Source organism: Salminus brasiliensis, chromosome 2, assembly GCF_030463535.1.
Source record: "Salminus brasiliensis chromosome 2, fSalBra1.hap2, whole genome shotgun sequence".
NCBI lineage: Eukaryota > Metazoa > Chordata > Actinopteri > Characiformes > Bryconidae > Salminus > Salminus brasiliensis.
Genome location: NC_132879.1, coordinates 26,575,386 through 26,602,428, shown reverse-complemented (window position 1 = coordinate 26,602,428; position 27,043 = coordinate 26,575,386). Strand labels below are relative to the sequence as shown.

At 42.1% G+C, this 27,043-nt stretch overlaps 2 protein-coding genes across 4 annotated transcripts in view; one reads left to right on the top strand and one right to left on the bottom strand.

Annotated features, from left to right (window-relative positions):
* LOC140548995 (uncharacterized) overlaps nt 1-1,444 on the top strand; it is a 29,623-nt gene extending 28,179 nt beyond the window's left edge. For both annotated transcript variants that reach the window (XM_072672179.1, XM_072672178.1), the window contains exon 10: nt 591-1,444. In XM_072672179.1, coding sequence (XP_072528280.1) covers nt 591-779 — 189 coding nt within the window. In that variant the 3' untranslated portion in view covers nt 780-1,444. The remainder of the gene's footprint in view (nt 1-590) is intronic.
* On the bottom strand, nt 1,148-26,466 carry prickle1a (prickle homolog 1a). Of its 2 annotated transcripts, none has more exons than XM_072672176.1 (8): nt 26,227-26,466; nt 7,875-8,057; nt 5,747-5,860; nt 4,542-4,679; nt 4,238-4,441; nt 3,946-4,132; nt 2,995-3,843; nt 1,148-2,672 (listed from the first exon to the last, which is right to left on the bottom strand). In XM_072672176.1, the coding sequence occupies exons 2-8, from the start codon at nt 8,043-8,045 to the stop codon at nt 1,822-1,824; spliced, it is 2,514 nt and encodes an 837-aa protein (XP_072528277.1). In that variant the 5' UTR covers nt 8,046-8,057; nt 26,227-26,466; the 3' UTR covers nt 1,148-1,821. The 2 variants fall into 2 exon arrangements, with proteins under 2 accessions (XP_072528277.1, XP_072528278.1); XM_072672177.1 differs by lacking the exon at nt 26,227-26,466 and adding an exon at nt 12,530-12,707.
* Between the last annotated feature and the right edge of the window lie 577 nt (nt 26,467-27,043).

Genomic DNA, 27,043 nt, shown 5'->3' with positions numbered 1-27,043 from the left:
TCTGTCTTTAACTACTTCTCCCAAAGTCTGCAAATTGGCTCTGTCTGTTAGGCTGCCTCCCATCTACTCCATATTCATGCAGAACCTGGTGTTTTATGTTTTGAACCAATATTCTCCAAACTTCCTTACTTCCTTCAGTGACCTGACGGTGATCAGCCTGTGTCTGTTTTTCTGTCCTTATTACAATTGTGAGACAATAATGTGACATAGCTGTACTGAACAGCTGCCATAGACTCTTAATTGAAGTGCTAGTTTTATGATATGGGCTATTTTAAGATATTCTGCTGCTTTCTGAAACTGGCTCTTCAAACCCTCTAATTTTATTCTGTTCTCATGATGTCTTACGAACAAGATGCGTCTCCTTAATTATATAATATCTTTAACACCTTCGTTTTTCTTCCTGAAAGCTCTGCAAAGGGCATGTCTGTCATGTAATAAATTTTTTTACCAAGTCAGCTTATTTTATGCTGAAAGAGAACCTCTGTGTAATTTGTGAGGCCTAATCATGTAAATGTTAGGCTAGCCATCCATCTTATATATATAATTATTTTTGTCAGTGAACTAATGTTATCCTTCTGTCTTCTTCCCAGCTGTATAGACAGGATTGCGAGACCTTTGGGATGGTGGTCAAGATGCTGGTCGCAAAACAGCCAACTCTGGAGAAGCAGCTGGAGACGGCATTGAAAAAGAACCTTATAGAGATTAAGGAGCAATGTCTGGAAGACCTCCGTCACTTTATATCCGAGGTCAACGTAGTGCTTGAATCTGACCAGTGTTGATAGAGAGAGGCTTTGACAAATAACCTTTTATGTGACACTTTAAGCCACAGCAATCTATATACGTGTATATATTTATAGTATAGTTGAGATGTATATTAGCAGTAAATTTTTAAACAGTTCAGTTTACCATTTGTGCAGTTATTAGACAATCTTGATGTAGCTTGTATGTCAAATGCGTGTTCAAAGGCAAAAAAATATTAGCCCAATTTACAGGCCAACTAGTTTTTTAAACAATGCCAAAAATACCCAAGATTGTTTTACATTAAACACTTTAATAAACTTGTTTTCTACAAATGTTTTTGAGCTGAAGATGTGAACATTGACCAAAGCACCAGTGTTTGTGAAAGAAGATGATTTAAAACAAAATATAACTTACATATGCTTTTATTGTCAGCCTTATGTTCCAGTTTTTGCATTTATACAGATTACACATCTGTTTACTATGGCACATAAATAAAAGTCAAAGCAACCAGGCCCTGCATAATACATAGAATGTTTGTTTTCAGTTGCTTTGATAGGAAAGAAGTATGTACATAGAAATAGCGAGGGACTAACTGCATTGTATTTGATGACATTTTTATTTTTAAAACCCTGATTAACAAAAGCCGGGCTTCTGCAAACCATTACTGATACTTGTCAGCTATTCTACTCTATCCGTCTTAAAAAAAATCTTTTGAACTTCAGGGATATAAAAATATCAGCTTTAAATCAATAGTTTTTACAGTATATACACTTATATTTGGACTGTTAAATATTCACTCACTTTATATATGGTGCTTTATAAATACTATATTCTTTCATTCTGTCCATGATCATAAGTGACATTATTTAATACACATACCTAGTTGCTGCCGAGGTGCTTTTTTTGCTTTCTTAATGCATTGTCTGTGACATTATTGCATCTCTTCTCAAACTGTTGGTCTTGTCCATCAGGTGGAACATACTGCAAAAAAAGTTATGACCTACAGTGACTGCTGGCCTTTGAATAAAGGCAGTTAAAATGGAGAAACTATCTACTGCATTGCGTCGGTTTGACGGCTGTTTATGAAATGATACAGTTTTTGCCTTTATGTCCTCTCTTCTTTTTGGAATTTGTCCTTGTGCCAAAAGGTGGGGACACTTGACTGGGAAGTTCATCAGTGTAATACTGATACCTAGGTTGCCTGGGCTGTGGAATTGGCTGACCCAGAAAAAAGCCCTCTTCCTCTGATTCGGAGGAGGAAGAGGAGCACGTAGAGCACCAGTCATCATCGTCTCCATAAAGACGAAAGAACCGTTCTGCAGCCTGGTTCTGCAAACCATAGTCAGAGTTTGCATGGCCATGAGAATGCGGTCCATACTGAGCATTGGGGATAGGAGCATGCTGGCGATGGTCCTCTCTGAAGCACATGCGAGCTCGCTCTTTGGGTACTATGTGCAACGCATTGTCCGACCGAGACTTCCGGCTCCTTCGCCGCCTGTGATTGTGATGATGCCGATGTTGTCGCCTGTCCTGTTCATCAAAATGGTATACCCTTCTGCGAGTGCGTTCACTCATAGGAGGCTGCCGCACCTCCACGTCATCATAGCGACTGTTGTCCACAACATCATCTGAGAACTTGACCTGCTGGGGCCTTGACTGAGATCTGGTCCTCCGAAGAACAGGTATGTGTGGAATTTTGGGCCTTTCTTCTGGGAGAGGGATGACTTCCTCAGGTTCTTCATCCTCTCCAGCTTCCACTTGCTCTAACTCGGAGGTAAGACTCTTGAGTGAGTTGGCACTCCTGTGCAGCATTGAAGAATTGAGAGTTCCCATGTTGCTTGTTTTCTCACAGTCTTCATTCTCCAGCCCTGGGAAGTTTTGCAAGGAATAGGGTAAAGGCTTCTCTTTGAAGTCACCGTCCACTGATGCACCTGTAATAAAAGAGACATGATTAGATTAGCTATCTTAGCAAGAATACTGATAAATTAATATTCAGTGAATTTGTGAATCTTGGCAGTTCCAGTCCAATGTATTGTTAGCTTTTCTTAAAGGACAGATTTTATATGACTTATCAGGCTGATTCTAGTTCTTGTGACTTTAATGCTGACTGTGTTTCTCGCAGAAAGTTCATGCCTCACATGTAAAACTCGGGCTGTGCTGATACAGCTTCAACAATGGCCTGGGTGATCATGCTACTCCAAATGAATACTTGAACTGAACAATAGAAGTCAGTTGTCTAAATATTTTGCTCACCTGTGATGTTTGAGAGTGCTAGAGAGTCCATGGAGTCTCTGACGCTTTGCTCTGCTTGCTTCAGCTCATCTGTGATGCATTCCAGCGAGTCATCATACCATTTCTTGTCTTCTCTCTTAAAGTTAGCACCATGTTCCAGATCCAGCTCCTGGATTTTCCGACTGCTCGCAGGCCCAGGATGACTACCATAGGCGGAGTCTCCCAGTCCATCTTGAGACTGTGTCCAGTACATGTCTGCTTTGTACTTTTTACTAGCCAGGCTCCCGTTGCCACCACTGCTCAACATTTTTGACTCTGCCTTATTTTTGACCTCTGAGTCAGTCGTCCAAAGGTCACTTGGTCTGCTCTCCTCTGACTGCTGGACGATGCCATGCTCTCCAAACTTAAGAAGTAGCTGGGTCATATAGTCGTCATGCTCAGCCCATTCTTCGTGGTCCTCAGGTGCCTCCTGCTCCTCCCTGTTCCTCCAGAAATGGTCATTTTCAAAACTCAAATGGGACAGCTTGTTTGATAAGGTATCATCCGCGTTGCCAGAAAAACCAGGGAACTTGTAGTTTCCAGCAGGAGAAAAGAGCAGAGATTGGCGACACTGGTCTGCAGAACGACTGCTCTTCCCCATTCTTACACTGCGACGGGACTCGCGTGACCTGGCAGACTGAAAGGCAGAATCTGAGGAGTCTGAGGCATGTACATCCTCCCCCAGACTGCAAGCCTTGGAGCAAAAGATGCGGCCTTGTCTGGGCAGGAATGGGCAGCCGAGCAATGAGCTCTTGCACTGGGCACAGCTAAAGCATTCATCTGTGGCATGCCAGTGGAGACCGTCGTACGTCATCTGAGCATGGTCAACTCCTAGAACAAAAAAGCAGGATTTTAAGGTTAGGGTTTGCTTCAAAACCAGGATAGTTTTGACAGTAAATACAGCATCTAGGAACAAGACAGGCTATGGCTTACCGATGTGTTCTCCACAGGCCTCGCAGTATTCCGCATACAAGGACTCAAAGCACCCACAACAGTATGGCCGGCCATCTTTCATGATGTACCGCTGACCACCTAGAATGGTTTCGCATTCAAAGCAGGAAAAGTGCTTCATGTGCCAGTGACGACCCTCAGCCTCGGTGCACTCGTCGGCAAAGATAATCTAGGGAGGTGGGGATAGATTTACTCTTTCTTGCAAATTCTTGAAGGTTTAAAAAAAATGTACAGATGTTTATTGCAGTGACGAGGACGCTTCTGTTTGTCTTACCTCATCACAGGCTGAACAGCGAGGCTTTAACAGTTCAGCATGATGTCGCCCACAGTGAATCTTCCCCTCGTGGTAGAAGTAGATAAGATCCACAAGCAGTTCACTACATGTTGAGCATGCAAAGCATGCTGGATGCCAACACAGTCCTGGCCCTGCTCTTGAAGCAAATACTGCCATCTCTCCTCCGCTGATGTTCTCCCCACACTGAAGATAAAGAACATGTGAACCTTAGTAACCAGGAACCCAATTAAGTACTTGAGTAGAAGCAGTCTTCCTAGAAAAGCAATGTTGTTTGGATACCTACATGCTCACAGATAGCATGAAGCATAGTCCTAGGCAACAACTTGAGGGTTCCACGTCCCAGTGCCTCCTTCTTTCTCTGCACACTAAACATGTGGAGCTCCTTCTTTTCTTCTTCACTGAGAGACTGGCAATATCGCACCTAAAAGAGAAAGTGACAAGCTTGAGTGACAACGTCGCAGCAAATACAGAATGACAAGCTTGTCTAAAAGTCTGGTGAGCACAGTTTTCTCTTAAGCTGTTGCCACATTTAGACACATCTAGTGGCCTCTGCCCCTTGTGTTGGCTGAGAAGATTTGGGTGGCTTTTGTTGAATGACACCTAACAAGAGGGGACATTTACACAGACGGGGCTCTGTGTTTAAAGAGTAATCAAGAGTCAGACAGCAGGACTCAAGCTGAGACACGCAAGTGATGCCATGGTGCCTTGGAAAACAATAATGGCACATACAGAAGTGCCTCAGAGCAATGTCTTTAGCCACTCTCTGCTAGTAAACCGCAGCAATGTGAGGAATCTCTGTGCCACATGTTGTGCAGAGTCCCCCAGCAACATCATAAAATCATCAGCTCAAATATCTCATTGTGCCCACACCCACAGAAAAACAAGGAAACAAAGGTCTCCTCTGTGATGGCAGAGGGAATACAGTGGATGAGACGAGGTACAAAAGTCCATGAAGTTAACCAGCACCCACACCATGAAGGCATTTGAGTGGGGTTCAAACTGTGCCGACGCACATCTCGGTGCAAAAACAGAGACCCTTTTTAGTTGCAGTTTCAGTTGCTCCGGAGGTGGCGTTGCCCTTCTGGTTTATGGCCTCACACCAGAGTTGGAACATACATGGAACTGGTGGTTTCTTGGATCAACTCTAAGGAGGGTTATTGTAGGTATTATGAGGCTAGACATCCAAAAGTCCTTCCTTTGATCACAGCCATTACATTTATAGCCTTGAGCAAGGCACTTATCCAAATTCCTGTAGGCATGCTGCTACATTGTACCTCTGAGTCTACTGTCCCAGCATAGCTGCTGAATAACCAACCGCTAAATGAACTGGATGAAACAAAACCTTTTACTTGCATGCGATAGCCTGAGACAGCTGTGCAAAACAATGAAAGTAATCCATATGTAATGCATAATTTGCACATTTGAACATGAATGCTATTGTTTCTCAAGTTACTCAGGTAAAGGATCTGGGTAGTCCATTGAGCGTACCTCATTATCGTGAGGAGGCAGTTGATACAAGAGCTGTTTGATGCGATGTTTCTCTCCTGGGCTGTTAACGTAGGGAACCTTGTCCTCTGGAAGACAGGAGAAGTACAACTGGACCTACAGGACAGATTGGGACAGATTTGAGAAATGTAATACTCTTACATATTCCTGCCAAGGAACACTAAAAATGTGGAACAAATGACACTGATGTAAAACCAATTTGCCCTATTCATTTTCTCATAGTCTTTAGCAGATTCTAACCTAACAATATGCTTACTATTGATACAGTTTTGTTTTGTCACATTTCTTTACAACTAAATATATACTTTTACAAATGACACTTTTTACTAATTCCGAACATCAAACATGATTCGACCTTTTGAACCCTAGGTTTATATTTCTGTTATTAATTCTAATTCAGTAGCTACTATAAAGTATTTGATAACCTTTGGTTTAGCATGTTTTGTGGCATCCCACAGGGTTCTATTTTAGGGTCTATGAAACTGTGTTATTTATGGGAGCACCACAGGTATGAGAGTGAAGAACTTAGGTTTGGGCCATTGTACAGGGTGTAAGGAGTTAAGCTCATGAGTTTTTACCTGGTGTTTCTAACTACTTTCTGGGTAGTGAACTCATTTGTGTTTGTGAGATTCAAAGTAAAAGCCCAACCATACCATAACTATTGTCCTGCTACCAGTATAGCATTACTCATGAAAAAAGAAATGAAACATTATTCTTCAGTTGAAGGACAGCTTTGAGTCCTCATCTGGGCCCAGTTTCCAAAAATCTTACAGCTAAGATCTTCAGACCTGCTAAAGATGTGAGACCTGAGTCATTAGGAATCATCTTAGTGCTAAAACCCAGCCCTGATTGAGTAATCCCTATCTGTCTGTGACTCACTGTGACTTCTTGATCATTTTATTACTTACTATTATTATCTCATTCTGTGCAATGCAAAGATGCCTTTCGCACTGTGAATGTCCCACTAGCTGATGACCTCTGTAAAGAGGAGCGGTTTATGGGCGCTGGTTGTAACATTCACCAGATAAAGAGAAGGACTGGACATGCCTCCTCCTGCTTAAGCACTATCCTGCTGTTATTCAGCCTGTCTACTGGTCTGTCATTTAAACATGACAATGAAGGACATCATAAATCATGTTGATTTTATGCTAATATTACCACCCACTCCTCTCCCTGGGGCTCCTATTTTTGAGTGTCTATGTACTTCCCTGCAATGATCACCTATAATGTTTGGGGGGCATTTACAGAATAGCTGCTGTAAAGACATTAGAGTTGCTCCTTGCATTTAAACACAAAAGCTGTTTGGATTTGAGCAGTCTCTTATGGCTTTAGACCCTTTTCTCGCCCCTCACCCCTGATTGCAGTCGTATGTGCTCCTCAGACCAGTTGGCGGATTAGAAAGCCCCCCCCGAGATAAGTGTTAGGCCCTTCCCTGTTGACTTGGAAAAGTGCCACATCACAGCACCTTTAGACATGAGAAGAAGACGGTATTTGCACACAGGCCTGCAGAAAAGCAGCCACTGCCTCAAGTGTTCCTCATACTGTTCTTTTAGCTGGCAGTTGGTACTGATCGTTTAAGCTCTTTGTCTGCCAGCTTGCAATAATGACTTGCAGACTTTCTGTGAAGCAGTTTGTAAATAAAAAAAGAACATATCCTGTTTCCTAGCCTTTTGGGGTGGTGCCTACGAAAACGCTTAGCTCCTCGACCAAATGAGTTGGCTCATCTAATTATAATGAAATAGAACAAGCTTGCTGTACTGATGGAATGATTGACCTACTTTTGGCATGTTTGCTTCAAGGGTGCTAACAGAACTCTGCTCTCTGTTCTTAATCCACATGGCTAACACACTATGTAAAAAAAATCAGACACAGATTTTGGCAGAATATAACAGTGCTTCTCCAAGCGCAGTGCTCCCGCTGTGCTCATGATGTGGTATATTTTTAAAGTATACTTTAATACATGGTCATCTGCTCTGGCACAGTAAACAATACACCTAAGGAACCACTCCTTAGGTGTATTGTTTACTGTGCTTTGGCATTTCCACCATGCTTCTACCAGCCAGAAGGGATGGAAGTAAACGTAGCACAGGATACTGAACAATAACCCCACCTGCTCAGGTCGTAGTCCAGGTGGTACCCAGGAGTACTCCTCCAAGGCACAGCCGGAGTCGTCATCTGAGGTAGAGCTTCTCTGAAAGCCAAAAGTAAGCTTGCTGACTTTCTGCTCCATATCAAACTGCCTCCTGCTCCTGTGGAAACCACCAGGATTCTCTAGGTTCATCACACAGACTTCCTAGAGACAAAAATGAAAAGTGATTTGTTAGTCATGCAACCACATCCTATGTGAGTGAGGAGAATAGTCAGACACTGGAATTCTCTTTTCTAAAGTTCTCTTTTTGGCGGCCTTCACTGCAGCTATGGTGCCTTGCCTTTCCTCAGAGGAGAAAGGAGGTCTGTGAAATAGATCTTGACAATAAAATATGACAGCTTTATTGTTACTGCTATTGTGACTGTGCATCATTCAGGGCCCTGGCCTGATGTGGTCAGACGTATCCTCCAAGTTCCACCCTATTATAGTTGGCACATGCTGACTTCTTAACAGTAAATTTACTTTAATGCGCTTTTCTGACTACTCATCACAACGAAAATGTGTCATCGTTTTCCAGTTCTCAAAGGCCTTTCCTTCGTTTGCATGCCCTGCTTCATGTTGTTCAAAACACACTTTCGTGTAGTCATGGAAGGAACGTGCAGTTGTTCATACACATGTATGAAAATATGGCACCATTTACTCAGTTAGATAGGTTCTTTCTATCCAGACAATTTAATTCAATTCAAATTTTATTTATATAGCCCCTTTTACAACAAAGCACTTTACAGAGGTCCAGGTCCACGTGTCTTATGAGCAAGCACCACAAGATCATTTATGTTATTTGCACAATCTGCATGTATAACAAATAAAGACTTTAAAAAAGAAGATTATGAAGATGTACAGTTTTCTGTATCGTATCGACAAGAACCTATAGACCCATTTAGTGCGTCTACGGCCATGTGTGATGTTCTTTTCTCAGACCTGATAAAACAGTCATGCTGTGGTCAAGGCCCAGCTGGAGAAGTGTGCTTTTTAAAGAAAACTGGCCTGCATGTAAGAGCGAGTAGAAAAAACTCTCCTGTCCTGAGGAGAATCAGCCCTGAGATTCATAAACTTGCTTTTTAAACATCCATTTAAAAGTATTTTTAAATATTTAGTTACCAAGTAAGAAGCAGCTGACTGGAACCTAGCCATGCTTAAAAGACAAGTGCAGAACACAAAATAGTGATAGATTTGTACTGCCTCACCTCACCAAGAACCTCCACATAATGGTTGTTCCTACAAGTTTTTGTTGTGTTACTTCTTGAGAAAAGTCCTAACGCAAATTCTATCAGATTCATGTTGTGTTTAATTCGTAAGTGGGCTTTTCTTCTTTAGAATGGTTGGTGAATAAAGCCCAATGTTTATGTGCCTATAAGTGTACACAGGGGCCAACAAGAGCCATTAAGAAACATTTACCCATTAACTAGCCTCACTCTGTATTTTGCCATGAGTTTTCCAAAAGTGCCAGTTGATGTTAATGAGTTCTGTACTTGCGGTCATCTTTCAGTTAATACAGGCTCTGAACTGTGGGACTTCAATTCACCCTGGTCACTGACTTGCTTCCCCCAGCTCCTCCTTCGCTCCCTGCTGTGGTTAAATGGACAGCTGAGAAAACCAGGCACACTTAATTGCACCCTTTGAAGTGTCCAGGCGTGATAGTTCGGGCCAGCATGCTGCATATTCATGACTGTTCAGAGAGTGTTTCGTTCCCATTCACACACGGCGCACAGGTCAAGGTGTTAGCTGCATGAACTGTTCTTTGTATTTCATCCTCAACCATTTCTTCCAGAATCACCCCATCCCTGAAATAACTGACTGCCACCAGCACCCAGCAACTATTGGCTATTCATAAACTGGGCACTCAGGGCTCAAACAGCCAAGGGCCCAAGCCATTCCTCATTCCAACAACAGCTGTGTCCAGCACATGGCTGTTGGAATTCATCACACACAATAAAAATGTAGATTGAGACAGATGTAAGCACTTAACAGTAGCTGCAATAACTAAAAACTGGTTAAGTGACCAGAGTTTGGTCACTTAATGGAAGCTAATCTAAAATCTGGGACATGTTGAGATGTTTATCTCCTCTTTGATTTGTGAACCTGTAAAACGAGGTCTGCTATCTCATTTGAAGCCTTTAGTGCCCGTCCCCCCTTAAGAACCTCAAGTTACCTGTCTTTCGTTAGATAAACAACAGCTCATTTATATGCTTCTTGTTATATGCATGACATTTTACTCTCAGAGACTAGAAAGAGCCCCAGCTAACCCCACATGCTCATTCTAAAGCCCTATGAGCTTTTACAGCAGGACAGGACAGGCAAGATCTGTCATGTTCTTTTACAATCGGAACTCATTCTCACGCATACTATATGTCCAAATGTTTGTAGACACCCCTTCTAATGAAGCTACTTTTAAATGCACCTATTGCTGACACATGTGTGCCTGTGTGCCTGTGTCCCTGTTTTGCTGACAGAATAGGACTCTGAAGCAGCAGTATGAAGCCACCCGGTGGAGCAGTGTAAGTGTGTTTTCTGGAATGATGATGCTCCATCCAGTCCTTTTGCGATGAGTTGGGGAGTTCGGGCTGAGGTGGGTTGGTGATCATCCAACATGCTGATCTCAATAATGCTCTTGATACTGAATGCAATCAAATACTAACTGCAATGCTCCAAAATCTAGTAGAAAGCCTTCTCTGGAGATTGGAGACAGTTCCTCTAACACAAGCAGGCAACATTTTTGATTTCAGAAGAAACAATGAACAGATGTCCCCATACTTTTGTCCATACAGTGTACTTTCTTTGAATGTAATAAGCTGTTTCCTTAAGCATTGTGTTCTCTAAGCAATGTTAGCTTCACAATACACCAGTTTAGCAACTCCCATTAAACTGAAACTGAATCTTACATATGCTAATTTCTAATCTAAGATGCCACTGAAGCAATTTCCTTAACGTTTACACCATCAGCATAACAATGGAGCATGTATCTATATTTAGACTATCCCGTTGCAGCATTTAAGTAAGTTGATGCGTCCTAAAGTTGTGCGTGTGTTTTGTAAATCACTGGAAAGCAGCTGAGGTCATGAAGTGATTTTGTATGTGTGAGCATGTGGTCTCCTTCCAGCTATAGAGGACCTCCAGCAGTAAGTGTTTAACATCCCCCTCTTTTGTAGAAACCCTTGTTAACATGGCTTTGAGAGCCCAAGATGCATATCTTTTAGATCCACCCACAGAGAGTCTGAATTGCTCTCAGCCAGAACTGAAGTTGGGAGCACAGGGGTCCAGGGCAGCCAGGAATGGGTGGAGGGAGAGGGGGAATAGAGATTTTTCACAGTAAAATAATTACTATCAGCAACAGAAAATAACATGCTAGCTAATGTAGCTCAGGTATCTGATCTGTTCTTGTTCAGATGGTAACTGAATAAATGCTAAAAATAACAGCATGGCTGTAGTCAATCACGCTGCAAGAATTGCTATTTACACCCTCAGGAGACGAGGTCAAGGCCCGACTAATTGCTCATTGCTTCCTGACTCACTAATTTACATAATTTTGGTGGAGGAAAAAAGTACCAGCTCTAGTAAAAGGATTTAACTGGCATAAGTAAAGTGTATGTTCTATTTTAATGCCAACAGAACTGTGTATGTATGCATTTTGGTATTTATTTAGGTCAATAAGTTTTGGGGATGGGCCAGCAGTCATCCATCCAAAAGCATCCACATTTTAAAATGAGGTGATTTTTAATCCAAGCCATTTTGTGCTACTGGCTTTTCTAGGGAAGTGCCAGGACGTGTTTCATTTGGAATGGTCTAAAATAGTGGCAGCCCTGGGAACCTGGCTAAGACTTTAATGTCTAGAACAGGATGTCTGGCACAAGTTCTAAGCACCTAAAAGTTTCAGGGCCCCACAAATTAAGAGTTCCCCTCCACTACTGTAGTCAGGATTAAAATGCTAATCCAACAAATACAGATCTTGTTGCCTGTTACAGTTTGGGTGTAGTTTCCAAATAGCAGCTTTGACTGTGGTACGAGCAGAGAGATGGAGATGGAAAATCTTTTCCTCCAACTTAAGCAAGTTATGCAGCCAACAGTGAAGACATAGACACTGTATGTGAGAAACATCATAAATGCATCATTTCTCAATCATGCTTTCTTCTATAATCATTACCCACCAACACAGTGAGCACCAATGCTGTTTTAGATATAACCAGAATAACACATCAGACATATTTTCATTGGTCAAATCATTTTTGTTACTGTGCAGAGCTATATTTCTCATTCCACGAGAATGCTTGAATCATGGGAAACCCTTGCTGAGTCACTATAGAAACATGTAAAGACAGAGAACATCATGTTCTTTTTGATTCAGATAGAAATGTATTCCATGGCCAAATGATTGAAATGCTTGCAAAATGACCACCTGTACTTAGACAAGCTTTCGCCAGGCAGCTGACTAGCACTCTTTGGTATTTACCTAGTTTTTCAGTGGGCACTCACAGAACAAGTTCTTATATGCCCTTAGACAGATGCCTCTATGCCACACTTACTCTTGAGGATAGACCAGTCTTTCAAAAGAGCAACTCCAAAAAAAAAAAACACTTTCCAACTTTTCTCATACTGAACATGCTTTTCAGTGACCTTACCTCTCCAAACACAGCTCCTGAAGTAAAGAATTCTCCAACAGCTCCTTCTCTTTCTTATTGTAAACTGGTCCCTGGGGTATATGTCCTAAATGGTAACATTGTCCAGTCTGGTCATATCTAAATCCAACAGAATAGATCCTCAGGCCTTCTACTGCCTTTACTTCCAAAAGTGTCTGGCTGACCAATGTCCATATCAAGAATGCAGCTGAGAGTTTGAGAGAGAATGTGAGTAGACAAGAGAAGAACAGTCCAACCAGATGGTTCCTGCACTTAGTCCACTCCTGTGGAGCTCTGGCTGGGAGCCACTCCCCCATTAACCCAGCCTCAGCCATTCCTCCTTAACGCCCCCCTCCCACCTCACCCCCACCATCACATACTGCACTTCAAACACTGGATAGTTCTTCCCCTGCTTCTCTCTCTCTCTCTCTCTCTCGCTGTCTTTTTCCATTCCAAGGAGCCACGTACCCAATATGTTCAGGCACATCTATAGATAAAGTCCTCTTAAATAAATCTAGGCGTGTGTACAAGTGAAAGCTGAAGCTTTGATTTTAGAGCATAAACACAGAGTTTAAGAAGTGGGGATATATTCAGATCCAGAAACAGAACAGAAGGTTTATCCAGCTCTGTTTCGGATGCCCAAAAGCACCAACAAAAGTGAAAAGGCCAAAGCCAGTATGCATTTTTAGTTGTAGTAGGGCTGCAGAATGTATTGCTACATATTGTGGTTGCTGTATGCTTTAAAATGGAATGGTTAGGAATTATAAAAAAATGTACAACACCTAAAAACAAACAGAAATATTAAAGAAAATGTGATAGGACAAGAGGAGGACGCATTTGCCTATTGTAGCCTAAAGACGTGTTTATTTTAGTTCATTAGATGGAAATCTACCCTTTTTTTTAGCACGAATACAGGCAACAGTGTCCCGTGCGCTCCTGACCATGAACAGCAACACACTACACTTGAGGGAAAACGCCTGAACCCCTGAAATGGTAGTAGTCATTTTTACCAGGCTCCTCCTACACTTTTCCAAATTAAACTATGCTTAGAACCCAGCACAAAGCACATGCCAAGTTCAAGCTTCACTAGCACCTACTTGAGAGTGTGGTCACATACTCGACGTAATCTCGCTCAAGCCTCACTAAAAAGAAACCCTAGGGTTTAGTTTTGTGTTACCTCATACATTAAATGTACTAAAACCAGCCTTAGGCGGTTTCAGACAGTTTCCCACCCATATAGAGCTGAATGGGTCCCAGCTAAAGTCAGTCTTTCACTTCTCGGTCAACAATGATGTCAGCAGGTCCATGCCACTGTGCCTAAAGAAAAGCTCTACATGAAACCAGGGGGTCTATTTACCATATGAATCAAAGGAACAGTTCCTATCCAGATCAACCACTTCCGCAAGGAAGTTTCATTACTAGTCGCTGTATTATTTCAGGTTTACTAATTTATTTCCATTTCATCGCCAACATTAAAGTGGGGAAGGGTGAATTAAGCTAAAAACAAGCCGCCTCTGAGAACTATTTTTGTTTTGTTAAAAATAAAAACAGCCTTTCAATACCCTCCCAAATTATGGGGTAACCTCGCAAAATTAAGACACTGGAAAAACATTCATGTAGCCAACTTCTTGACCTCACAGGACCCAGAGGTTCTAAGTAGAGAGACAGTTGACCTCATCATCTCTATAATTTCCTGAAGAATGTGCAAAAGGTGAAGGCCTTCCTGTTGTTTCAATAAACAAAGCTTAGCGTTGGGCCTCAGTTTAGGTGGGCCAAGGTGCTTGTTTCCTAAACGATGGATGATGGCGGAAGTTATGAAAACAAATTCCCCTTCCTGGGGTGGTCTTTATGAGCAACCCTGACCATTTCACTGCTAACTTGGATGTGCATGCTCATGAAACAGAATCCTCCTCTGAAGGCCGCAAGAGGTGTCCGATTCTACAGCCTGGCTAATTTCACTGTGATGAGGTCTGTGATGGTACATCTTCACACACATGTTGGTCTTCTTATTTCTCATCTTCTTCTCTGACCAACTGTGCAGCTGATTAGGCATGGAACATCCCTAACTCCAGCTTCTGGTTTTCTTATGTTTAACTGGTTGGTGGGCTTCTCTGAGTGGGTTGGTAACATGGGTTGTGGTCATGCAGGTTTTTGGGGACAAAGCCATTGTTGAAGTCAAGGGCACAGAGACTCAATCCCAGCAGGACTGGACCCGAACTCCAGGCCTTTGTGTTCACAAAGAGAGGAAGAAAGAATTCACACTCCCTTGCATTAGCAAGTCTTTGAGAGATAAACAACCCCACATCCTGCTGTGAAGGAATTCATGTGTCTTGAGGTGGAGAGCTCAAAATGCTGAGTTGCTTCTGTCTGGGGTAGACAAGGGAAACCATGCATTATCATGGTCCAACAGAATCATGGTCCATAGAATGTGCTTGCGTTAGGCAAACATGCAGTGATGGCTTTGAAAGGATGGTGTAAAGTTGAAGTCCCATTGTAGGTTGGGCTCAAATGAATGAATGATTGTTTCTAACATTTATCTGCTAATCTACCATTATCCATTGACTGATAAAACAATTCACCTACTAAAACTATCATTATGTACTATTAGTATTATACATGTAGTATCTCTTCTTGCCACGGTCGCAGCACTGCCATTCATAGTACAATAAAACAATGGAAGTATTATTGGCCTTCTATACTTTCTACAATGCAATCTTTTGCCATTACTGTAAGCATCATATAAGCATTTAGGAGCATAAAGGTGCAACAATGGGTTATTTGAGGGATCCCTAAAGAGTAATGACCTTCACGTAAGAGTTCTTTAATGAAACCTCAATAAAAACTGTATTTATTGAAAGGTTCTTTAAGGAACCAAAAGTGGTCATTTTATTGCATCACACAGCCAATCTTTTGATCAACCAACAGTGAACACTTTAGATTTTAAGTAATTATTGAACAATCAATGGGTGAACTTTTCGTTGATGATTCATTGACTTTGTGTCGTGCATCCCTGCCGTGCTTAAAGTGCTTTTGCTGAGTAATCGCTCTGAGAACAGGCATGAGTCTTTCAAACTTCCTTCAGCGTGAAGGAAGGATGATTCTGAGTTACTAATCTGTCTCTTCCACAGAAGCTCTTGTCATGTAACATCTCTTGATGCCAGCTTTCCCATTTGAGCAGAAGCTGGTTTAACTCAGGTTGCCTCATTCTGTACACAGTGAATGTGCCAATTATCTCATCTGTGCTGAGCCAGTATTTTTTTCCCGTTACACAAACACCGGTGGTTCCATAAAACACTTGAGAAATTCCACATTGGCTGATGAAGCCTGACCACAATACACAAATAAGGTGAGCGTCTGGTGAAGCCTGACCACAACACACAAAGAAGGTGAGGTAGGTTTTATTTTTATACATTTTCTACTCATTAGCCAAATTGCAAAATCTGTCAAAGTGATTTACCTGAGCTTTAACTACTAACTAGCAGTGCTGTGCTCTATTGTTAGAGTGTTGGCTCTTGTTACACAATTCAGGGTTGACCTCAGATACTTGTGAAATATAAAAGACCACAAGTCACACATCCCTGACCTCGGGTTGTTCCTTAGCTCCAACGAGTCATAAATCTCTTCCCCCCTTTCTAACAGCCCCAGCGCTTACTCGTGTTCAGAATGACCCAAACAGCAGCTCACACCTGGCTTTAACCTCTTTGAACTGTAAAACAGACGCTTTGACCCAACTTGTCCTAACTCCAGATCTCATAATTGACATGCTCTGGCACTGTTTGGACCAAAGCTATAGTCCCAAAGTCACATTCCTCAGCCACCCAGTTTAAAGCGTTCTCTAAGGACTTGCATGCGTAGACTGGGATCCCAGAAGAGTGGACTATATTTGACAGTGTCCTAAATTCAACTACATAATGTGGGCCAATTGTCACATGGACAATTGCCTTTACTTTGGTCATAAATCACGTTCCCCTAGTGTACCCCTGTGTCTTGGCTGGTCAGGTCTCCTTATTTGAAAAATGGGCTTAGATCATGGTGGGCAATGTGTGGTCTGTACATAAACGCATACTTGGCACATACAACAGCTTAGACAATTTAAGCAGTATTGGTAGATAAAGATCATGATATGCATTAGAACAGACTATTCCATAAAATAGCAGCACTGGAAATATTGTGCACAGCTTCCTTCGGTGTAGTATTAACAGAATGGTGCATGGCGTGTAATGTAACTAAGATGTTTGTAAGTTACAAAGTAAATGGACTTTTTCATATCCTAGATTTGCTGGACTGTGCTTATAGTCCACTGCTTTTAATTAGCATTGCTTTGTAAAGGTCAGTGGTCCCACCATGGAAGGACTGACTGGGGTATATCACCCTGTAAATGTATGCTGCCAGGAGTTGCAAAGGTGGTCAGACAAGGTTATGCCCCTGCATTGTCCTGTTGTTTACTGCAGTTCGCAGCTATTGTTTAAGATAGTGCCTATTTGTGTGCTTAACTGTCTTATAAAAGTAAGGCTGCTTCTAGACTTTAATGACCTGCCAATGGCCATTATCAAGACACAAGCACAACAAAAGAAGAGTCATAAAGGCCCATAAAAGACCATCATCCTACTGTAATAACAGCCTTTTACACATGAAGAGAGTAGGAAGAGGTCAACTGATGGAGTGTCTGTTGCACTGATATTGACTTAGCCACACTGGTGCTGACAAACCTAGGTCAGTCAACAACGGCTGACCCCTTTTACTGCATTTGCAACAGCAGATCAGGCTGACCTGTATGCTGACACCACAGATGGCTGCGTTGTACTTTATATTCACACTACAATCTCTATTATATGACTCAACACATCACTTTGCTGAGTATTTTTCAATTTCATGAAAGAATAGCTCATAACAACCAGAAACCTCAGAGAATTTGAGCTTTAGTCAACCATGTATGTGCTCTACGCATACACATTTTTATAATTTATTTGCTGGTTATTTATTAGACATACATCCTAATTGAAATTCCACATCATTATATGCTAGTTTTATTAAGTCAGAAAATCCTCCCCTGCCCCTGCTCATCCGCCCCGCACACTGTGACTTATATGGCACTCACTATTTTAGCCTATTTTTTTTGGTTCACAATGCCTGGCATTATTTCACACCATCATCTCCGCTAAACTTGTGGCTAAGGACTGCTTTATATAATCACATACTATTTTCATGACTTTGAAACCCTCTGGAATGGACTCTACTGGACTATAAGACAGGACATCGTATTTCATCCCATATTTGACATCCTCTCACCTAGTCGTAAAGAGCTCAGCTCATTGTGAACAATGGGGAGTGGACACTTACCCACATCCCCAGGCTGTTAAGGGCAGGAAGCCCTTTTATATTGGCACACTATAACTACACAAAGACTTTGTGGCAGTCTACACACACACACACTTGGGTCGAGGGGGTCAGTCCAAACACATACACTTAAACGGGACAGTCTGCCAACAATGCAGACTACAGTGGCAGTATGAAGAATGAGTTTCTGGAGCATTTGGGAAATGAGGGGAGCATGCTAAACATGGTTTGGCATTGCGTGTATACTTACCTGAATGCTGTATTGAAATGTAAATGGTTCTAATCATAATAGAGAAATTAGATTACACATTTACTGAAGATTTCCATTCATTTTTGCTCTGGAACGATGTGTTTTAACAACAAAAGCATTTGTCACTTAGAATTGACCTAAAAAACTGTGCTTTTCAAGTTCCCATGCATGTGAAAATCTCCCCGAGCTGTGTTGTACTTCAAAAGGAATAATATAGGTGCCCTCACATTCAACAATACTCGGAAACAGTTAGCAACATTTCCCAGCCCGGGATCCCTCTAATCATTAACATTCCTTGGAGAAGCGCTCTCTTACAGTCTTTTATAACCAGCTAATTGAACACATGCCTCAGTGGCACTGCACAGGGAGAACACTAACTAGGCTGCATGCTGGATGCTGCAGTTTAGGCCCAGCTTAATTGGGCACAATTTAAGTCATTAGGAAAAGCAGTAAAGTCAAAATGAGAAGGGGGATGAATTATACCCCAACTTAAAACCTCCTACTGGTCTCAGACGTAGAGCATAGATGTATAGCATCATTAGGTTAAGGGGTTCTTTGTGTTTTTAATCCTTAAAGAGTGAGTAAACACTAAAAACATCTGACTTGTCTGCTAAAAGTAATTTAATGCCTATATAGCACTCTTTTCTCTTCCAACTTTAGATAGTGTGCACCCAAGAGGTCAGCTAATTCAATTCGTAGTGGTGGGCGGCAAACCTATGAATGCTGACACTCCCATTCTTGGCAGCAGCAAACTCATCTAACGTGCTCTGTTGTACCCTGCCTACTCCTCTCTAAGCCCCACCTCCACTCGATTGTTATTAGCCCTGTAACATGCATTTTTTTTTTGCTATCCTGTCTCTTGCAAGTCACCTCCATCATTTCTTTACTAATACTTGTTAACACTACCTCAATAACAGCATCATTTCTGTTAGGTAAGGATTCCACCAATCTCTTAACTAAGGAAAAGAGTGGGTTATAAGGGACAAGAACTTAAGAGACTGGCATGGTCCTTAGGGGACGCATAACTAAGCAACAGAGATGAAAAGACAGTAACAACAATTCATTATGTACAGTAACTTACTATGTAATTATATCAGGGATGGCCAATATCATGATATTGTATCGTATCGTGATGAATTTTGTTATCGTGACACACAATATGCTTTTCTAACTCATACAAACTGTGTATTTAGACAGGTTTAACTGGATGAAGTGCAGTCGATTTAGAATAAAAATCACAGTATTCTGTTTGGTAAAGTATTTACAATGTAGTTTTTAAGAAAATGTCTTAAAAATGTCTAAAATAAACATGCAATTATATCTGAATAGTACAACAAAAGTATTAACTCTAAGGGTTAATAGGTGGCTTTACAGGTAGATTTGGCCTAAATTTATGCTGCAATGCCCGCTTCAATCCCCTTTAATTAATCCTTGGATTAATTCCTTAATTCCATTTTAATTCTGTCCATTCAACTGAAAAATAATTTTATGAACTTGAGCATGCACTAAACTTATTACTTCAATGTCAACTGAAATGGATTATTACCAGTTTTTCAAATAACTCCCTTGCTTCAGTTTTCACATTTTGACCACTGCTAGTAACCCTCCCTGACTAAATCACTGTCAATGTTATATTGCAGGTGCTGATGGATTTGATGGTAGTTAGGATGGTAGGATGGTTTGTGTTCGCTACACTGACAGACTGGTTGACCATGGCAATACGCTGTGGTGACCTCAGTATGTTGCCTAGCCACCTTTTGCAGACTTGCAGACTCATTGCGGCCCAATAAAAAGGCAGTTTTGTTGAATCTTACAAGCCCTGTGTGGCCATTGCCTCTCCGCATGTCTATTGTAAGCCCTAAAGTGCATTTTACTCTGCTTCAAAAGGTCAACCACATTTTACTCTGGTTTCCTGTTGTTCTTTCCAAAGCAAAGCAAACACTGCAGACAGCTGACCTGAAAGACACTTCTAGAGACAAGGTTACAGTTTGCAGTAAGAAGATGCTGCTCTGACCCTAAATTTTATCTTCACATACATTTATTTACAGGCTTTTCTTAGACAATTAGGCCCAGATCATGTCCTCCTCTATTAAAAAACTGCTTGTTAATGTTGGATTTGTGTGTCTATAACTTTATAAATAGATCTGACATTTCAGTTGTTTTGATGAATGAACTGGAATAGAAATGGTCCCAAAATACTAAATAGTAAGTGTTAAGTCTTATAACCTGAATTTAAGGCACGTATTGCTGAATATCAGTAATTGCAAGGGTCAGCTAAGAACATAATGGGTGTGTACATATACAGTATGTAAGCTAAGAGTGTATGTGTGTGTCTGTGTGAGATCATGCACATCTGGTTGTCTGCCATTCCACTGTTTTCATTCAGCCTCCAACAGGAAGACAGTGTGAGCATTCCAAACAAACGCATCCCTCTTTGAACCCCCACCCCTCCCTCCATGTGGGCTGGAGGCAACACACTCTTCTTTGTCACCCTCCTGCTTTTGCACCATTGTGGGTAGCGGGTGACACTGGGAGGTATGTCCTCGTTTTGCTTCGGTCAATATTGACCCACCTGTATGCTGACCCTAGATTCTACTGACCCTCACTTCTATCATAAAACCTTAGGGACGTCACTGCCAAGAGACAGGATAGCACTGAAATGCAGCTGCTTGTTTAAAATGGGGGGGTGTAAACATCATTGCCTCGTTGATGTTTATCAATAAAGCATAACCAGATGCTCAATGACATTAAACTATTATCAATAATAAAGGAGCTTCAAATGATTCTTTGAGCAAGGCAATAGCAGAACCACATTTTGGATCAGTGTTTCTAATAAAGATGTTGTGAAGTGTGAAGAAGCTTTTGAAGGTTTGAAGGTGTTTGGTGTAAAGGGTGTTCTCACTCACACATTTCTATTACAAACATGGTTCTGTAAGGAAATAAACGTTCTATGCCAAAGAATCATTAGAATCACCTGTATTTCTAGGAGTAAAGATGTGTATCCTTCTTTCCTTTAGAGTAAACATCAGACTTTTGGAGACAGCAACAGTTTCTGTCTTCAGTGCTGCAGGCTACACAATAGAGATTTAGGTTTCATGGTTAAACTGGTGACGTAGGGCTTATTTTAAACGGCCAGGCCTAGAAAGCAAAGAACAACAATTACATTTTGTTAGCAGGAAGGAAACGATTGAGCCACAGTTCAGTTCAGTTGTGTCAGAGTAGATGTAACTCTGTTTGATTTCCTGCGCCTGATTATTTTGCCAGGCAGCAGAACAAACGTCAACTTAAAATATCAGCACAACAGTGGACTCTTTTGGTGAGTCAAATGTCACTGGCTCTTAAGACTGTTCCTTCTTTCAGTCTTCCGAGTCATTAGCAAAAGAGGACTCTTTAAGAAGGGTTGAGAAGTCAAAAGTTAAAATATCATTACCCCATAATGATATACCGCCTACTTGCAATTCTTCCGAAGTAAGGAGCTGAGAATGTCTTGCTCAGGCTACTTAACTGTTCCTTGCATAAGTGTTAGGGCACAGCAAGCACATCTGAAATTCCAGTCCTAATTCAAGTAATCAGCATTAGGCCGTATGACAGACGAGCCCTTAGTGGAGCTCGGTAACAGGAGCATGTGCTCTTCGCATAAGGAAACCGTGTCCCTTATGTGATTATTAAGAACAACTGAACTGCTGTTTCCCAGAGAGCTGCAAATAGGCTTTGCCTGACTTGAGTCTAGCTCCACCAGCAAAAACATCCCTTATGTGCATTACACATTTTGGTGTATGGTTTGGCATGGTACTGCATTTCTGGTTTTGTATGAAGCATGGCTAGAGAGACAAGTCCTGAGCTTGCAGCTGTACACCACATCTGATGTTAACAACATCGATCATTGCAGTGGTCTGCCCACTTGTGCTCAGTGCAATTACGATTCAAGAGGCCTGGCATGGTGTTTAAATGAACTACCAGGCTCTTTTTTTTCCCAGCAACATTATCGTTCAAGTGCTAATAAAGTGAGTGCTGTCTGGAAGTGCTAAATCACTAGCCACCTCTAATCAGCTCTGAACAATGCTTAGCATGTGTTTACAGCACTTAGCCAGAGCCAAGCCTTTTTAACAGGCTGGAGCGCCATGGACCAAATGAAATGAAAACTATTCCACTGAAGCTCTCGTTAAGACCACGGCACACTGACCCAGCAAACACCTACAAACTCAAACATGGGGTTGGTGTGCCATATGTGTTGAGAAACTCCAGAAGGTCGGCTTTAAACTGACATCCAAACCCATGATTACCCATGAAGGTTTATTGTTGACAAATGTGCTATTCAATTTTAGGAATTTAGGCTGGAGTTTTTGCTTGTGTTCTTTGACATCTTGACACACTTGATACAACTTGCAAACTATTAGACTATTAGAGCTATATTTTGAGCCATACATGTCAGAAACCAATAATATAACACCTCTTTGACAACGGTCAGTTCTGCTAGCATCCTATAAGATTTCTAGTTGAATGTTAGCACCAAGCTAACAGCAATGAACTATTCATATTCATTGCTGGCATTAGAGCTACTGCAATGCTTTTCTAACACCTGACCAAAATGTGGTTGAGCTGCTGCAGGTTTTTAGAGTCAGAGATTTCTAAGACTTCCACAATGTCAAGAGTGATGTTTTTCTCAAGAAATTTGCCCCACCGGCTGAACACCAAAACATGATCGGTTGGTGTGGTCTACTATGTATGGCCATCTCCTGAAGTCCTAACCGATGGTAGCATGGCTGTTCTGAGTAGAACAAGATTCTTGATAGGTTGGGCTAGATAGATAGATAGATATCGATTTGTTGGGCTTTTAAAGATTTGATGTCTTTTTTCAACAAACTTTAACAAGGCTTTATGATTCTATTAAATAAACAGTAATTACAGACACGTATTTTCCAGTAATCAGGAAGCTTTCTCTTAGGGTCTGGAAAGCCCTGAGAGTAGACCCCCTCTGGTGTTCAGATCATGGACAGGTATGTTTCTACTGGTTAGTTTGGCTTATCCATTCCTCTAAACCTTCTAAAGCAACTGTCAACATTGTAAGATAGCCTGTTACATCATGTTACACCAATAAGAATCATTAAACAAGACCTTAAAAAGACCTTTTCCCTATTTTTCCATAACATGATTAAAACTGTATGTAGCTCTGAATGAGAGCATGCTGTCAATGTGAACAGTGTTTTGTTGGTGTGGTTTGGCCTTTAGAATTAGCAGGTATGAACTGCAAGATGAGACAAAGATGCTGGTAGTACATTTTTGTGCAGCAATTTAGACTGATTGCAGTTCCATCTGTGGCTCTAGACAGGCCCTGCATGACACAGCAAGAAACACAGAGATGAACACTGCCGATCTCTGTCTTTCAGGTCAAAGAATGTTTATTAATGTTTATTTTCCTCGCTGGTTGACTGCCCGCACTGCGATAGCATCTGCTTGGTCCCAAAGTGATTTAAATGGCACCCTTGTGGCCAAGCACACAAGGACCACCATCAGTTCAACAAGCTGCGTATTTTAGAGCGTCCTGCTGACAGCGTGCCACAAGCCAGTTTATAGGCAGCTGGAGCCTAGGCCCAAGGTCTAGCATGAGCAGCATGAACCCAGCTAGCCCTGCTGCTTCTTGTCTTGTCTATGAAAGGCGGTGTTATTCAGTGCTGCACGTTTAGTCGCCCACTCATTTTCTCCCCCCCTTCTCTCCTCTTCTGCTCTAGACTCCCTATGTAAAAGACTGCCAGACCGGCTGGGTTTAGGGCAGTTAGCACGAGCAGGCCAGTGGTGATTAATTCAGGCTCACACAAACACACCTCTGTGCGTGTTGCGCCAGGCCAGGCATTAAATCAACAGAGAGACGTACACACACTGGCACTGGGGCTTAACTCTTGACTCCTATGGCACACGCACACACAGGGCATGTTCAATCTGTTTACATTTCAGAGTAGACATGTTCTTATAATCTCACTCCAATCTCACACCTAGCAAAAACACACACACACACACACACATATTAATGTCCTCCTGTGTGAGGGTGTTAGGCTTAAGCTGCACACTAATGCACTCATATGGACTCAAGGAGCTTGTGGAATCACTCCTGCCCTTTGGCATGGACACAAGGAGGCAGTCAGAGAGTGAGAGAGAGGGTCAGGCTGGTGGTCATGAGAAAGATGCTCCTGTTTTTCCAGTTATGAGGTCTTCTAGATCTGAATAGCAAATGAATAGGACAGTACTGAGCAAAGAGAACTGAGAACTGAGATGCAGATGAAGGAATAGGACCTCTAAGACATCTATGGCCTAGCTATTTCTCAACAATTTTGGTTATTGGTAATTACATCACTTTTTTTCTATAATAATGACCAGATCTTGCAGCACTGGAAAACCTTGTAACACTGAATCAGATCAAAATCTGATCTTTTCTTAAAATACACACAGGTAAGACCAGGTGGTTTGTGCTGGTGTATGCTGGCCTGCTGCTGGTTTCTCCTGGTATGCTGGTGATAAGCTATGCTCTTTTATTTTTAGCAGGGATGGAACTGATTCAGATGTTTTAATGCATTTTGCAGCTAAAGTCTTCATATAGACATACACAGGAGCTGCTCTTCAGTTCCTAGTTTCCTCTAAAAGCAGAGGTTCAATTCCAGAGTTTGAGTAAAGCTCATTTTGATGTGAGGGGCTCTCCATAAGTGTCTACAGCAATGCTAATATCTTTACTCTATTACTCATTTCATACTCATTGTCATATTATTGAAGCAGCCTGGCTGCATTTATAACAGTAAAGCAGACGACAGTTGAGTGACTGATCACCAGCAACACTCCTCTCACTGCAAGATAACAGCGTGCCTGCAATGGCTGGTTCGACCACTAGAGGGCATCACCACATTGACTTCACTGTTAAACAGCATTTCAGCGCGTCCACTGGAAATGAGCTCGAAAGTCATTTTGGCCAAATGAATTTTTCTAGGTGTCCTTAAAGAATTGGCCAACACATGAGAGCCCCTGCTTCAAACAGCGTGAACAGACAGAAAACAGTCGAGCCCATACTCTGTAACGCTAGCACAGTTTAAGGCACTCTAATGGAGGACAAGTCTTGCCCTGTTTACATCAGTTAACTCAGGTGAAAGAACCCAGACTTCTGCTTCACCTCTCTGATCTGACAGCCTGTCCTGGGATCAGGACAGCGCTCTGAAAAGCGGACTGCAGTCGCCAGACGTGGCCGCAGAGGCTGATCTGAGAGCTGTGTGAATGTGCTGACGCCAGAGAGTAGATGGGTGAACACATGGCATGAGGAGAGCCGTGTTGACATTTTGCAGACTCCCCACCGGGAGCAAAACAGCGCCTGAGTGAGCGAGGCGAGCAGGCACCTTCACGCAGTTTGGTGATCGCTAACAGTGATTTAAGGAGACCGAGGAGAACTTCAGCGGGAGTGAAATGATCTGCATGATATGAAGCGTAAATATTCAGTAAAAATATTCAGTTTTCAGCTGTGTCTGGTGAATTGTAGCACGTATTTATTATAGCTATAAAAAACGGGCAAGTACTGGCTAGGCTGAGGCTAGCCTGAAAGCCCCAGCAGCTCCACTGTACCGAGCAGTTGTCACCGAAGTGACAGGCAACAGCTGAGTCCAAGGAGAACCAGACCATACGGTGAGAGCCTTTAAATATGAGAACTTTAATCCGCAAGAAACCCCCTGTGTAGAAAAGCTAACATTTATATGAAGGATGAGATACATACATATTTTTTTTATATTTAACTTTTTTTTAAATAGAGATACATTTTCTAAAATACGTTTCTCACAGCCATAACAGCCAATGCATGCAAATCAATACGCAGATCACAAAAAAATAAATAAATAAATATATTAAAAAAAGGTTAGAAAAGCTGTCATTTCTATGAGGGGTTGTATGTGATGCATCATGGCATTTATACATATTTATTTTCTTATTAATAACCATAAACTATTGCAGTTTCTCTAACAGCATTGACAGCCAACAACGTTCACATCTCAGTGCAGCTCAGATCACTGCTGGAAATCCATCGTGTACCTCAGTGAAGGTGAGTCAGAGCGGGCTAGTTAACCCCCAAACAACCGAAGAGACTTACCTTAAAGTTTTGCAAAGCACACGAAATTCCCGAGCCGAATACTCCTGTAATAAAGTGTAAGCCCAGTTCCCGTCAGGACTGTCCACAGCTGCGTGCTTTACTGCGTGGCATTGTCCAGAGCAGCGCGGCTGTCCCGGCTGGGCATGTCCAGGCTGGGCTGTGAGTGGTGCGGCTGTAACGACGAGCCAGCTGCGCTCCTGCTTTATCCGAGGAGCATTTACTTTCTCTAACGGCCTGAGAGTGGCGCCCACTGGAATGACACACTGAACACTGCTCTGCGCCTATTGGGCTGGATCCCCCCTCCCACTACCTCTCGCAGCCCCTCCAGAGAGGCACACATTCTTGGTAGTCTGGACTGGAGCAAGTCAGAAATGTGTTGTGATCATGCAGGGAAAGTGCATGTGTTACGTTGAGCAGTCACACATTGCAGTGTGTTTAGGGGCAAGAGAAGCTGAACACATAAACCTCAAGTTTGAACTCAAACACTTGTTTTTATAACTATATCTCTTGCCCTCCCCCATCTTTCTCGCTGCCTCTCTCCTTAATTGCTTTGGCTTATCTCTACAGTGGCCAGCCTGCTGTGATCCCCTTCCCCAGCACCGGCCAGTTGTAGGCGTGTGGAAACCTGATCAGCTTTTAAAGAGTCGGTTTGCTTTTCACGCTGCTTGCTGTGCTGGAGTAGCTTCGACTTAACAAAAAGAACCAGTGACAAAAAGTGTTCACCATACGCCAACTTGATCAGTCAGGTCTGAATGGTAAGCCTGCATAGCAATGAAGGGGAAGGTATATGCATTGAACTGAGAGGTGAGATACATTG